This window comes from Gasterosteus aculeatus, chromosome 17 (assembly GCF_964276395.1).
Source record: "Gasterosteus aculeatus chromosome 17, fGasAcu3.hap1.1, whole genome shotgun sequence".
Classification (NCBI taxonomy): domain Eukaryota; kingdom Metazoa; phylum Chordata; class Actinopteri; order Perciformes; family Gasterosteidae; genus Gasterosteus; species Gasterosteus aculeatus.
In genome coordinates, this window is record NC_135705.1 from 15,324,533 (window position 1) to 15,338,928 (window position 14,396).

Consider the following 14,396-nt stretch of genomic DNA (forward strand, 5'->3'; position numbering starts at 1 on the left):
TATGATGCATGCAAGTCTGTAGCGTCACTGAAACTTAAGAAGTTTCTAGCTACAATACAAAAAGGGGACACTTTCTGGCTGGCGATGCCTGTTACATAACTTAGTGTTAGCGTTCGAGGTCACGTGTGTGGCTTTCAAGGTATGGGGTTTGTGTTCGTGGCAATAACTTCAAATTCTTGGAGGTTTGACCTATGAACTTTGCACTCGTGTATGGATACAGGTGTGGTCTCAGCTTTTGGAAAATCCAGCCTGTAAAACTAAAGTGGGTTCCTGTGTAACTAGTAGCATTTATATCTGCTGTCAAATTGGTTGCAGTGTGTGGAGATAATTCGGCAAACGTACAGCACAAATGAATCAATGAACGTGAGGGTGTTTTCGGTTGAAAAAGCTAGATAAAGTGCCTTTTGGACTTTTCTTTTTTTGCATTACACTCTCTGACCTTTGAGATTCATTGACCCCATTTCTAGTAGTAAAGCTATCTTAACAAACCAATCCTTCGATGAGTGCAGTCAGAGAACAGTAGCGTCACTACTAATATGTTATACGGCCAAAAGGGGATTTTTTAAAGATGTTTCTATTTATTTATCTTGACCGTTGCACAATCTGACAGAGCTTACACTCAACATTTGAGTGAAATATCAATAACTTAAATAACAATTACTTTTTTGTGACTTGGGTCCATTAAAGGCCGGGCAGTGGTAGAATTACACAGGTCAGCGTTTTACCATTGTGGTGTTTATTTGAATTAATACTCAACTTTTATAGGTTGCTGCAGCAGGTGTTAAACGGTCGAGCGAATTGACTAGTTGCTAAATGCCCAAACTGGTCCGTTTCACTTTACTTAGGAAAATGACTATAGCAATATTAAAAAGGCATTAAGGTCACATGCCACTTCTATCTCTTATGTGCTGTTTCACAAAGTTCCCATGGTTCACAAAGTTGAATCAGGCCTGTTAGTCACAGTGTGTTTCCTGTCACAGGAAACAAACTCTGCAAACTCTACTGTCAGTGTCGTCCATGTTAATGAATAACCGTGAAGAATTACTGGAACAATAAAATAAGCATTTTTCTTTCGAAAGGCGGTGACTTACTTACCACTGAACGCCACCCCCCTCTGCTGTTCATGGGATAGTTGCATCATTTTAAAATTTTCTACAGCTGTTTTGGATTTTGGCATTAGGTCCACCTACATGTGGGGAAAAGAAGGTGGTGCATACTATCCAGTTGTTCTCGGATTCCTGTCTCATTCTGAGTTTGCAGAAGCTCCGCCGAGGCTGCCATGGTTTTGCCGGCTGTCCTTTGCCACCCGGTCTGGGCCCTGCTCAGCGCGGTGCTGGCGCTCGTTGTGCGCATGCAGCGCAGAGGTCCCTGGGATCCGCGAGACTGCTCCGTGCAACTGAAAGGGAAAACCGCTATAGTGACAGGAGCCAATACGGGTCAGTAGCCTCTTACATTCTGCTGTTGATGATCTCAGGGCTATGCGCTTCAGAGAGAACACATTTTTGCAGAAGGAATAAGGATTTTTTGTTACATTCATCCAGAAAAACCTACAACCTACCTCTTTTTATTCCTTTTCCTCTCCCAGTCAAAAACTCATGTGTCCACATTACTCTTTCTAGCTGTCCATTGTTTCTCACAGTCTGAATCCTAATGCTGTTCAGCATTAAGAAGAGAATAGTTCACCTGTAATGTAATCTTTGCTAATCGACACAGCAAACCATGTCATTATTGAATGGCATTGTTCCAAGAATTGAAAAACTGGCTCAAGTCATTTTGTCTGCAGTAAAGCTGAGAGTGAAGAAAACTTCCAGCTGCATTTCTCCAGTGCAGTTACACGTTGGGCAAATCAGAACATTACTTCCCATTAGACATTTGCCTAATATAAATCAACAATCTGTAACATTGCTGATACATTTACAGATTAACTAACTGAACTGATATAAATGGACAAGATTGTGTAACTCTTCAAGGAGGCATTCTTATCGGGTGGCAAATAATTCTTAATAAAAGCCGTCCTAAACAGACGGCTGTGCTGTACAACTGAAATACACTCTCAGGTTCAGTACTGCTACACTCTTACAACGCGCTGCACAGAGTTCAGTATGAAAAGAGCGAAGCTACCAGACAGAGGCGGTGAATCTTAATGTGCAAAGTTCTGGTATTTCATATTTACTGAGCCAGATGAGCCCAAATGACAAAAGAGCCTCACGCCACGAAAGCTCAATCCTACTCTTTATTATAAAACCTCAAACAAGCCAAAAATCACCCACTCTTCTGTCTTTCGGAGCTGAAACTCAACTTCCAAACTTTTTGTACCACAATGCCAAATGCTTCAACACGCTACTTCAATATAAAACCTACACATTCAAAAGATGTGTTGATTGCTGTCTGCCTTGTGGAACCGCTTTGTTTTTTAAAGTATTGCAAACAAATATGTTGCTCTCCTCCACTTTGTTAGGGATTGGAAAGTTCATTGCCATGGATTTTGCACGCCGGGGGGCTCGTGTTATTCTGGCCTGTCGAAGCGAAGCTCGGGGGACAGCAGCACTTAATGAAATCAGGGAGAAGACCGGGAACTCTGACACCCACCTGCGTCTGGTGGACCTCTCTTCTCTGGAGTCCGTCAGGGAATTTGCCGGCGGGATTATTGCAGAGGAGAAAGCTCTCCACATCCTCGTCAACAATGCAGGAGTGTCAGGTGATGCATGTTCATGCAGTAGAAATGAGTGTGGAACCGTACTGTAATAATACTGAATACGCCGAATCCATTGCTTTAGTTCTTCTACCCACTATTGAAGACGTTTCCCCCCCTCGACAATTTAATAATGATATGCTATTTGAACAAACTCAAATAAACGCTAAAAATATGCTGTTTATTGGACAAGTCATTTAACACCAGCACAGCTCCAAAACGCCTCCCATGCGTCATCAGAAATGAAGGTTTTAAATTTTCTGGCTCCACGAAGCTCCCAGTAGAACAACAGAAGATGTTCTACAACTGATCTTCATGAAGAGTACTATGTTAGTTATAAGTAATATTTACAGAATGCATTATGCTACTGTCGGGTATTTCTACCTATAGAAGTACACATGTGTGCTACAAATCCAATCCAATTTTTTACAATTGTACTCTCAGGTTTACCGAGGCAGATAACCAAAGATGGTTTGGAATGTTCTTTTGCCACCAACCACCTGGGACCATTTCTCCTCACCAACCTGCTGCTGGGTAAGCACCAGTGATGTTGTGGGTCTAAACATGATGACTACCTGTTATCATGACGTAGTTAATATTGAGTTTCTCTCTCCCCTCATCATCTCCTATTCCTTGATTCCTTTGTCTCCGATACCCTCCAGACCTGATGAAGCGTTCAGCACCGGCGCGTATTGTCACCTTGGCCTCTGTCAACCATAAGAAGGGTCAAGTGGACTTTTCTCATTTTCGGGGCGAGAACCTCACGTACCACATGGATAGTGTCTACAACCACACAAAGCTGCACAATATCATCTGTACGAACGAGCTGGCGCGCAGGCTCGAAGGGACAGGTGAGCTAAAGTCAAGATTATTATGATTGTGACCCATTGGTATCCATTCATACACAGTGAATCAAATGGTATAAATTGGTTTCATTATTTTTTGAGTTGGGATTATTAGTTATTGACTGATTAATGAAATGGTGTTTGAATACTATACCCTTTTGAGCATTTATATTGCATAGTAAAATATCTTCAGCCAAAGCAGATATTACAAATGGGGAATTTTTGAATAAACTGTTGAAAATTTACAAATACTGTAAGGAAATTGGCACGCAGACATGTAAATAAAAGCGTTACCAGTAGGGCCAATTAAACTGCACATTTTTTTATGATTTGCACCCAGAAATGAAGACCAGTCAATGAGTCAATCCTGTAACCAAGGGACCAAATTAACCCTTCAGAATTTTGATTTAATAAGGCACCTATGGTTGTCATCGTATATACCAAATATTACACATTAATGCTTAAAGTTCCATTAATTTCGCTCCAATGCTTACGAAACAGGATATCTACTGTTTTTTAATGCATTTCTCTGCTTGCCTCAAACAGAGACAACTCATCTGATCAAACCTAAAACTGTAGATTAGATGTGACCATGTACATACTATATCCAGGAAATTAATGAGTCAATAGAATAAAGTCTGATGAAGCAGAGTAATGCATGCAAGCACTTTCAGCGAGCCAGCTGTAACAAATGTTCAACTTTTTGATTCATTTCAAAAGCTGGAAATAGGATGAAGAGACAAATGTCTGCATTAAAAGACGAGCTGCTGTCATTGGCCTTGCTTACATTTTATGTCCCTTGGTTTCCATCTTGTTTACTGTATGTGTCTGTCTGTTCTTCACGTGCATGTAGGTGTCACAGCAAACTCTGTCCACCCCGGTATTGTCAAGACAGAAGTGATTAGACACTATCCCTTCTTGGTTCGTTTTATCTTCAACCTGGTTGGATATTTCTTCTTCAAGGTGAGTCAATCGTCCATTGTCCACTTTCCTCTTTCATTTTGTACCAAGTAATCCTTTGTTCCTTAGCTTTGACCTCAATTTCCAGCTAACCAAAGGCCGAAAAAGTCAAAGTTATTGTTTTATTTTGCTCTTACTGTATACAAATCCCATGAAAAGACCGAAACCACTGAACGACCCTTCGCTAAGCCCGTCCTCCCTGTTGCTGCTGTCACTCAAACAATTCCAATCCAGTATTTTCTTTCCAACCAAGTGTCACTTGCAACCATGGCTGTACACATAAAGACAGTTTTCACACCACTTTCACATCTGAGATCTATCAGGCTCATGTTTTACAACTATTTTCAGATTCCAAACTTGAACTATATCCCCTATCCATCTGCCACACATCTGCCATGGGAGTCTTTAGAGTCAAAGACGCTTAACATCTGGTTATACTGGAGATTTTGCACATTGTTTCTGTTTGCACATTCTTTCCTACAGCGATATCCATCTGTACTGTAACATATCCTCTTTGCCATTTCATGCTCCATCTCAGTCTCCAGAGGAGGGTGCAGTCAGCTCAATCTACTGTGCAGTAGCAGAGGAAATGGAGGGAATAACTGGGAAGTATTGCGACAGCGACTGCCGCCTGGTCCTCCCCGCCCCTTTAGCTCGAGACTCTGCCCTCGCGGTCAAGGATTTTGAGATCAGCGAGAGGGTGACATCTAAGCTCTGAAAGGACTATTGAGATAACAGAGGTTTGATAACAGAAAAGGGGTCGAATTCCACCCTCCTGCTGCACTTCTTGAGTGAGCAGGTCCAACACAATGAGTCTTTAACTGTCAGGTGATGTATATGCATAAAGTCTTGGATATTCGGAAGGCTTTAATCGACTGTGATATCAGCAGTCGTGTTGTCAAAGTAATTGTCGTTCATGAAAAATGGTATGTTTATCTTTTTATAGAAATAAAATGGCTTTTATTCAGGTATATGGATGAGTGAGCTTCCTGAGACATGCTGACACCCTGTGGCCAACTCTTGCTTCTTCAGAAATAACAACAGGTTCCAGTGTGTCACGTAATCACTTCCCTTTATTCACTTGATTTGCTTTAAACCCACAAGAAAACATTTGAGCAATCAGTGCTTTTTGAGGAATTTGTACAGCTTTGGTTCATCCACTGGTGTCTTCAACCTCGCTATTTGGCTGCAGAGACAGAGAGTTTGGTCACTGAGGAGGTATTTAATCGTAGGAATATCACTTTTAAGTTTGTGTCTAATAATCTTTGGATAACCAAAGAAGAAACGAGGCCATGTTTCTGGTCTACTAAGAAGCTGTTTCCACGTTTTCACCTTTCTGAAGTTCCTCCTCTATGTCATGGATGATGTCTTCGAGCACCGGAGACACACGATCGAGCTGTTTGGGTGAAAGACGGACGGCGACCTCCACTATTTTATCCTGGACGCACAAAGAAGAGTTCATGAATTGTGTTCAATGAATCTTTGCTGAAAACGGAAGCAATGTTGGGATTGCGGGTGTGTGCGCGTGTGCTCTCACAGGGTTTCCACCATGTTCCAACCGAGGAAGCTGTTGGACTGTAACCTCTTCGAACTGACCGTCCTCCGATCGGGGCTCCATGTCCTTTCTACCTTCTCTCTCCTGCAGCACAGAGACACATTTACACAACCATGGAAAATGATGTAATGCAGAAATGTTTTCTACAACGTCCATTTAACAACTTATGAGCATTTTTAACCACCTAATTTTCACACTTATCATTAAAGATGTGTTGTGTGCTACTGGGGCTACAAATACAAATAGTTGTATTCGTACTTTAACTGCAAGTTATTCTTTCTATTACAAATCATTATTCAGTGTCAAATAAAAATAATTACTAAATGAATGTCTTCTGTACTTCTAAAATCCAAAGATGCTTGCCAATGAATAGTTGGCCTCGTCCAACCAACACACCAAAAGATTTTCAATTTATTGCAACAAACGTAGTAAGACTTCATAACAGAGGAGCTTGAAATAAAAAGAGGTTGGCATCTCTGCTTAGTTGAATTGTTTTAACGCCACTATTACATTTTTGATCAGTTCTTTTCCTGCTCAGTGTCCAATCAACCAACCCAAGCGGTTTACCTTCATCAGCATCATCTCCTTTGGACTGAAGAAGGTGATGTGTCCCTCTGTCCTCTCAGCCAGCAGCCCCACCAGGCACGCCAACACCAAGCACCCAACCACGGCTCTGCGCATGCTCATTCTGCTCGGTCCTGCACACGTACACACACATGCACATTTAGACAGGCTGTACGCAGGCATACGTTCACAATACAGTCAGTGTTTACGGGTTGAGTGGCATTGAGGCCACGCCAACAGTCAAAATAGTGTTCATTTTCATTGCATGCATGTGCGCGTGTGCCTGAAACCACAGCTGAGTGTAGAGTAAGAAGGACACAGAAGATCCCATTTTATTATGCAATGGAGACGTTGGCAAATGCATTGTAGATAGTGAGCAAGACAGACGGGAGGAGTGGGGGAGGAGCATGGAAGTAACAAAACAACAAACCGCTCCGCTGACAGACATGATAAGAGGCCGGAGTGGACCAATTGTACTTACAACAGCGAGACAGCTCTCAAATGTGAGACAATGAAGGCAGCAAAGACAAGAGTATCAGAGAGCAGAGGAGGGTGGGCGGGTCAGAAGGAGAGACAGGCAGAACAAGCCGTTTGTTACTCACCTGCTTGTGTGAGCTTCGGTCAGTTGTTTAAAGGGAGTGTGCTTTAAGATGAGCACAGCTTCTGGTCTGAGCGTCAGCCTGTCCTCGTTCGCCTTTATATCGAGCCCTCTGCTGATCCCTCAGCTTTTTACCGTCCTCCCTCACATCCGCTCCTCAACAGGCTCCTTCAGGCACCGCCGTCCATGCGCCTGGAAACGCACGTATTACTCAGGAATCTGGCTTATTTTTATTAGTGCAGTAGGCTGTCCATGCTTTAGTTATGAAAGACCGAAATGATTGATGGGGAAACCTCCGGTTAGGTGTCTATTATGTATGTAAAAGTTTCAAAGCATCAAAACATTCTTAAAGGATCTAAAAGTAAGAGTACTTACCGTACTATGCAAAAATGCCCCGCTTCCAAAAATTCCATCATATCATTGAATTATAGTTATTAATGCATTAACGTGTTCATCAATGTAACAAAGACACTGGTAAAAGTACAGCTCATTTCAACATCCTTATGTAAAGTTGTTATGCAAGGCAGCTTGCAAATTTCCCAGGATTTCAATAATTGTCCTTGATCTATAACATTGCATCCTAATGTATTTGTTGAATGTATATTGTATTATTAATCAGAACATGCAAAGTAACTGTAACTAAAGTTAGATTTTATTTAAGTACAATTTTTTTATTTTGTATTTTACTCAGTTACCTTCCAACCCCCTGTGGTATATTATCTGCCTGATGTCTGATGTGAATTATTTGTAGAACTGACTGAACAAAGAAAGTCTAATTTACATACAATATCACACAAGACAGCGTCTTCCATATTTTCAGTAATTTAACCATCCAACAAACTAAGGAAGACAATAAAACTCAAAGTGTAACAGACTGCTGCTAACTGAGAGGCAGAATTCTAATGTATGTGACTTTCATTTGCGTCACCAAGTTAAATACTAAAAACGTGTTGTAAAGAATTTTATTTGGATTAATACTTATCTTTAATTATTTGTGTGTGTTTTTGTCTGTAGCGGCCAATAGGAGATCTCTCTAAAGAGGTCTGTCATAAATTCACTGCTTTTAAGCAATATCCAACACAATTTACGACCTTCCAGGAATTTATACCTTATAACAGACCCAAACGCTTCCGCTTCTTGGAAACCTCATGACCCTAAAAAAACTAATGCTTCCACCCACACATGACACTTATCTGATTTCCTACATGATGGAGAAATGTTATTGCAGGCTGGGTTTACTTTGTCGTCAGAATACTCAGCAGGTGTGGAAAATTGAAAGTATTGCCACCGTTGTTTCTGTTTTATTGCAGTTCAATGACACATGTACAGCTTTGTATCTCTTAGCACTTATTGTACCACCAAAATGAACCACAGGGTCTCTTTACATTTTTGGATCACCTAACAATAGGCTCTTTATAATGTGTTCTTATGTTGGTGGAATTCTCTCCAACTTTCTGTAGAGTTAAAAAGTAAGTATTGCATTTTCAAACCGTATACATACTGCTTTTGATCGTTTTGAAGTTCCCTTCCAAAGTATAAATGTCTGGAAACATTTTTTATTTTCCATGAAAATAATCTGAACCATTCTTAATATTCGATTAAATGCTTATTTTTTTAATGAAAGCACCCCAAAATCGGTGGTTCTGCTCTAAAATTGTGAATACTACCTTGTATAATTCCCCTGCAATCTTTGGGTTTTGTCCTGGAAAATAAAGAAAACAATAATCGGATATAATTTTGCATTAAATGACATATTCTCTCCTGATCATTATTTATAAATTAAAGTCCTATACAATTAAAAGTATTACCTAACGTTTCTAAGGGATGACATTTGGATGTCACGGTCTCCCTCACTTGTTGATGTTGTTAAGGATTAAGAGTAAGTATCTATGTGGCTTTGCTGGCCTTTGAATATTTACAGCAGAAATTTGGTGGAAACAATGGGCCACAGACAATGGGGGGATGGAAGAAGGCAAACGTTTGGGGACTGTGACGTTTCGTTGGGGCGGTCTCTCGGTCAGATCTCGCGATGTTACGCCCGATAAAGACACGTGACTGCCTGCAAGAGCACGTACCACCAGTCTTTCTCTCGTGGTGTCGGAGCTGAGCAGACGTGTTCTGCCGCGGAGATTCGCTAATCATGGTAAGACAAGTTGTGTATGGTGCTTCAGTATTAACAGTTTGGTATTTTATATAAACAGTGGAATGCTCCTCAGATATACCGGTGCCTTAAGCTTATAGTTAACCTTTAGTATTATAACTGCGATCTCGCTGTAGGCCTTTCAACGTGGCTCCGTTAGCCGCATGGGTGGCTAACATTAGCCGGAAATTTCCTTTAATCTACTGACTCTACCTCCCACGGAAATGATTAGCTTTACCAGTAACTATCATACACGTGTGGCTGAGGATCTTTACTTTTAAAAGCTCATACACATGCTTGTTAGTGATTTATAACGTTAGCTGGGCTTCATGTCGCTAATTACTGCTACGCACGAGCCCGGGACACGTGGGCCATGACGACACGTGGTTTCTGAAAATTGGCCTAACATGGAAATTAAACTAACTAACTTTTAACCAAGACAAAACCGTAACCAACCGTTACGTAATATTATAGAAATAGCATAATATGGTTTAACTGGCGCCAACCGGATCCTTTGTCAAGTTAGTCGCACGCGCGGATGACTTGCAGTTAGCACGAGCACGCACAGCCGCATTCTGTCACATTTTACCGTATCGTAATTGTTCGGGCCTCGTCCTAATCCAATGGTCACCCTCCTGCAGGTGCTGCTCCACGTGCTGTTTGAGCACGCGGCGGGCTACGCGCTGTTCGTCGTCAAAGAGGTGGAGGAGATCGGCATGCTGCTGCCCCAGGTGAGTCAACACCCGGCCTCGCTTCTTTGCGGCTGTGATCTATTCGCAGGAGGAGCCCGATGTAACTATTACTAACTGTTTCAGGTGGAAGAGTGCGTGCTGAGCATCGGGAAGTTTAACAGCATGGTGAGCCTCGCGGCTTTCTTCCCCTTCAAGTCGGCCCAGGGCGCTCTGGAGAACATGAACGCCATTTCTGAAGGCAAGGCGGGGTTTTTCTACTTTGAGGGTTTTGGGGATCCTCAGTTGTAATGATGTTCAATTCAATCTGTCAATCCACTGAGTTACGGTGCTGACAACCCAAATGTAAACCTGAACAACTGAGGCCTGTGGAAGTGCAACTGTTTAAGAATGCAGATAACATGTAGTTTAGGGAAACTTGACTGTTATGCGTGATGGATGGACCATAGCTAAATTCATTTCGCTTGAAATATGTGTGTGGAGATATATATATATACACAGTATATAATTTATTTTAAAAAAAAAATTGTACTGACGTGACTACATGAGAGGATAAGCTTAGACCATGTCATTTTTTCCCCCCTTCAGATAATCAATAATCTCTTTACTTGCAGGTGTTGTTCATGCGGACCTGAAGTTGTTCTTGGAGACTAATCTACCCCTCTCCCGCAAGAAGAAATTAATGTTGGGGGTTTCGGATGCCAAGATTGGAGCAGCTTTACAAGAAGAATTTACAGTTTCTATCCAGACCGGAGGGGTGGTGGCAGAGATATGCAGGGGTGAGGGCACCGTTTGTCTTGTTTACTTCTTGAATGTTTTTCCCCAGAGGACATGACCCTACAATTGTTACTGTAATATTTATAAGTGGCGTGGCCTGTTATGATGTTACTTTTGACCCTGAGATCATGAAGGTTCATACTGAAAATCTGAACGGCCTCTGCTCCATGCTGTTTGACCACTGTTAATTTAACTTCATTTAAACGGTTCTGTTGTCTCTTCAGGTTTGCGTCTGCACTTCCACTCCCTGGTGAAGGGTCTGACTGGCCTGGCAGCCTCCAAGGCACAGCTGGGTTTAGGACACAGCTACTCAAGAGCTAAAGTAAAGTTCAACGTCAACCGGGTCGACAACATGATCATACAGTCCATTGCTCTGTTGGATCAGCTGGACAAAGACATTAACACTTTCTCAATGCGTGTCCGGTAAGTTCGGCCATTTCTGAAGGCATTACCTCAGTCTGGTCACTTGGTCATCAGACAAATGTGATTTATATTTGTGTCTTCAGTTGTAATGATGTTCAATTCAATCTGTCAATCCACTGAGTTACGGTGCTGACAACCCAAATGTAAACCTGAACAACTGAGGAACATTAATAATTAGTGACATTAATGAAATCATGCTTTAACGCTACTGCACATTGGCTAAATGTGTCAAATCCTAAACTAGTGATACAACTCTAACGGTGCCTGTCTTGTGTTGCAGTGAATGGTATGGCTACCACTTCCCAGAGCTGATCAAGATCGTGCCAGACAACTTTATGTACTGCCGCATGGCTCAGCTGATCGGAAACAGGAAGGAGTTGTCAGAAGAGAGTTTGCCGAGTCTGGAGGAGATTGTAATGGACGCACCCAAAGCTCAAGCGATTCTTGAAGCATCCCGGTCCTCTATGGGTCAGCAAATTAACTTTTTCTTTGTGCAGCACACCTACTCATTACTACCTACTCAGGCACAGTAACCTTTTTAAAAATGCCACTATGCCCCTTATTTGCCCACTTTGGACTAACATGTGTCCTTGGTGACCAACACAGGGGGGCAAAGTATCTCACTCTCATAAACCTGTAGTAAAGGCACCAATCTTTGCTGCGGATCCTGTCGGGAGAAACAACCTATTTCACTAATCTAAAATGTAATGGTTGGTAGCTACACCCAATGCAAAGGGTGAGTTTGATTTCAATGCCTTATGATCTCGTCTCCAGGTATGGACATCTCTCCCATTGACCTGATCAACATAGAGAGATTCTCCGCTCGTGTTGTGTCTCTGGCCAGCTATCGGCTGGAACTGCAGGAGTACCTGCGTTCCAAGATGAGCCAAGTGGCTCCAAATCTAGCGGCCTTAATTGGAGAAGTGGTAAGTTGCAGCATAGTGTTTTTATATACATTGCTCTTGGACCGATGATGTCTAAACCATCTGTCAATCCCCTGAATTAAAGTGTTGATATATCCGGTTCTGATGGTCCACAAATATTCCATTCTTGAATGGAAACTTTGCTGTCAGTGGGACTGACTTTTTGTTTTGTTTAGGTGGGAGCCCGTCTGATCTCGCATGCTGGCAGTTTAACCAACCTGGCCAAGTACCCGGCCTCCACGGTCCAGATCCTGGGAGCAGAAAAGGCCCTGTTCAGGTACTGGGGCACCCCCTCCCTGCTGGGGACAGGGGTGGCTGCAGTGATGGCAGGGCTGGGCAGGAGCAGAGCTGGGTGACCGAGGACAAATTTAGTGTCTCTTACGGAGTGATCCCACTCGCCTCATGCACCCCACAGTCTGAGCGGCCACCCACAGCACTGAGGTAGAAACTGAACTAGTGGTGGTGCAGATGACATTTCGCTCGAGGATTGGATTTGTGCCCTTTCTGTAACACTGTCGATCCTGAGTCTAAATTATGCTGTATTTTCCAAACAGAGCCCTAAAGACTAAAGGAAACACCCCCAAGTATGGTCTTATCTTCCACTCAACCTTCATTGGCCGCGCTGCTGCCAAGAATAAAGGACGCATCTCCAGATACCTGGCAAACAAGTGCACGATCGCCTCGCGCATTGACTGTTTCTCTGGTGAGTGACAACTCATTGGGATATTTTCCCTCATTCCTGAACACGCACAGTGGCATATTGGCAATGATGCTAAACATTTTTCGTCAACAGTATTCATCCCTCGGGTTGGTGGTGATAAGCTTATTCCTGAGCACAGCCACATAACCATTTCAACCTCATCAGTCCACAGAAGGCTGTTATTTAAATTACTTTTAAATGTGTTGTCGCAGATGTGCCTACAAGTGTGTACGGTGACAAGCTGCGTGGACAGGTGGAGGAGCGCCTGTCTTTCTATGAAACCGGTGACGTGCCACGGAAGAATGTGGATGTCATGAAGGAGGCTGTCAAAGAGGTGAATAAAGCAGGAGGTGGATCTTCTGCTCTAGCGTGCCTTTGGTGTCCGATGCTGTGAATGATGATATTCCTTTTCCTGACTTTATTGTGGGGGTACAAACTGATTTAATGAGGCTGATGCAGCATTGATAACCTTGAAAAATAGTTTCTCATGGTTTGCTCTTTTTAACCTTTCTCCCTCATTTTAGGCTTCTGATGTCGCAACAGAGATCAAGCGGAAAATGGAGAAGAAGGAAAAGAAACGCCAGAAGCGTGCAAAGAAACTGCAGGATCAGAACGGTGGTGCCGACAGTGATGTTGAGGTAAGCGTGAATTGTATTGTCTGTTGACGCATGATTGATTTGAGATTGGACCCACTCTCATGGTCCCTGTCTCAGTGTACCCATGCAATATCAGCTTGAGTCAGACCATTGGCTGGTCCTAGACAGTGGACTTGATCACTGAAGTGAGTCAGACATTCTAGTCACTTAAATGCTAAATTTACAGATAACTTAGTAGTGTGACAATATTACAATATTTATGGTTTACCCTTTTCTCTTAGGAGACGAATGGAGTAGATGAAACTCCGGGAAAGAAGAAAAAGAAACTGAAAACCGAAGCTGTCCCAGCGGAGGAATCTGCTGCCACGGGTAACGGCACAGAGGAAGCGGAAACTCCTGCAAAGAAGAAAAAGAAACGAAAGAGTGAGGCTGTGGATTCAGAGCCTGCGGAAGAGGTTCCAGAAACGCCAGTGTCTGACAAGAAGAAAAAGAAGAAATGAGCACCACAGATCAAGGACTGAATCTTTATATTGGTGTACAGTTATTTTTTTATGCTTAGTTCGATGGGTATGTAAGCAGTAGTTTTTGCAACCTCAATGCTTTTTCTGTGCCTTGACGTCTGTGACATCAACTTGTATTCTTGTAAATATCTTGTCCATTAAACTTTGTCACATGAATGAGTTTGTTTTATTAATGCATCATATGGTTTCCAGATTATAATGAGCTAGTAAGATGCCACTTATCTAAATACCCATTTTATGACAAGTCGTCACTTGATGCTTTTGTAGCATATATTAACCATTTTAGCCATAAAGGTTTGGTACTGGACGAGAGGATGTTCAGATGACGTGGTCCACGAATTGGGTCTTTCACGGTTCTGTCAACCAGCATCCTGGACTCAATTCACTCACACTTCATGTAGAAAATTATTAGT

General features: G+C 42.4%; 3 protein-coding genes and 2 non-coding genes across 8 annotated transcripts; 4 read left to right on the forward strand and 1 right to left on the reverse strand.

Annotated features, from left to right (window-relative positions):
• The first annotated feature begins 436 nt into the window (after positions 1 to 436).
• Positions 437 to 6,376, forward strand: LOC120834598 (retinol dehydrogenase 12). Of its 2 annotated transcripts, XM_040202667.2 has the most exons (6): positions 437 to 1,436; positions 2,459 to 2,698; positions 3,137 to 3,226; positions 3,355 to 3,543; positions 4,391 to 4,500; positions 5,036 to 6,376. In XM_040202667.2, exons 1-6 carry the CDS (start codon positions 1,280 to 1,282, stop codon positions 5,213 to 5,215), a joined length of 966 nt encoding a protein of 321 aa, XP_040058601.1. In that variant the 5' UTR covers positions 437 to 1,279; the 3' UTR covers positions 5,216 to 6,376. The 2 variants fall into 2 exon arrangements, with proteins under 2 accessions (XP_040058601.1, XP_040058600.2); XM_040202666.2 differs by lacking the exon at positions 437 to 1,436 and having other exon boundaries at positions 1,961 to 2,698.
• mlnl (motilin-like) lies at positions 5,556 to 10,206 on the reverse strand. Of its 2 annotated transcripts, XM_040202680.2 has the most exons (6): positions 9,944 to 10,206; positions 7,219 to 7,406; positions 6,620 to 6,750; positions 6,035 to 6,136; positions 5,830 to 5,935; positions 5,556 to 5,683 (listed from the first exon to the last, which is right to left on the reverse strand). In XM_040202680.2, exons 3-6 carry the CDS (start codon positions 6,737 to 6,739, stop codon positions 5,676 to 5,678), a joined length of 336 nt encoding a protein of 111 aa, XP_040058614.1. In that variant the 5' UTR covers positions 6,740 to 6,750; positions 7,219 to 7,406; positions 9,944 to 10,206; the 3' UTR covers positions 5,556 to 5,675. The 2 variants fall into 2 exon arrangements, with proteins under 2 accessions (XP_040058614.1, XP_040058612.1); XM_040202678.2 differs by having other exon boundaries at positions 5,556 to 5,935; positions 9,944 to 10,077.
• On the forward strand, positions 9,141 to 14,139 carry nop56 (NOP56 ribonucleoprotein homolog). Of its 2 annotated transcripts, none has more exons than XM_040202662.2 (12): positions 9,141 to 9,357; positions 9,996 to 10,085; positions 10,170 to 10,284; positions 10,658 to 10,822; positions 11,045 to 11,243; positions 11,524 to 11,711; positions 12,018 to 12,169; positions 12,343 to 12,443; positions 12,721 to 12,869; positions 13,079 to 13,200; positions 13,391 to 13,504; positions 13,744 to 14,139. In XM_040202662.2, exons 1-12 carry the CDS (start codon positions 9,355 to 9,357, stop codon positions 13,960 to 13,962), a joined length of 1,617 nt encoding a protein of 538 aa, XP_040058596.2. In that variant the 5' UTR covers positions 9,141 to 9,354; the 3' UTR covers positions 13,963 to 14,139. The 2 variants fall into 2 exon arrangements, with proteins under 2 accessions (XP_040058596.2, XP_077947612.1); XM_078091486.1 differs by having other exon boundaries at positions 9,250 to 9,357; positions 10,170 to 10,278; positions 10,652 to 10,822.
• Positions 11,807 to 11,928, forward strand: LOC120835874 (small nucleolar RNA SNORA26). Its single transcript, XR_005714630.1, has one exon. It is a non-coding gene; the product is annotated as a small nucleolar RNA SNORA26 (small nucleolar RNA).
• Positions 13,256 to 13,323, forward strand: LOC120835873 (small nucleolar RNA SNORD57). Its single transcript, XR_005714629.1, has one exon. It is a non-coding gene; the product is annotated as a small nucleolar RNA SNORD57 (small nucleolar RNA).
• Positions 14,140 to 14,396: the final 257 nt, after the last annotated feature.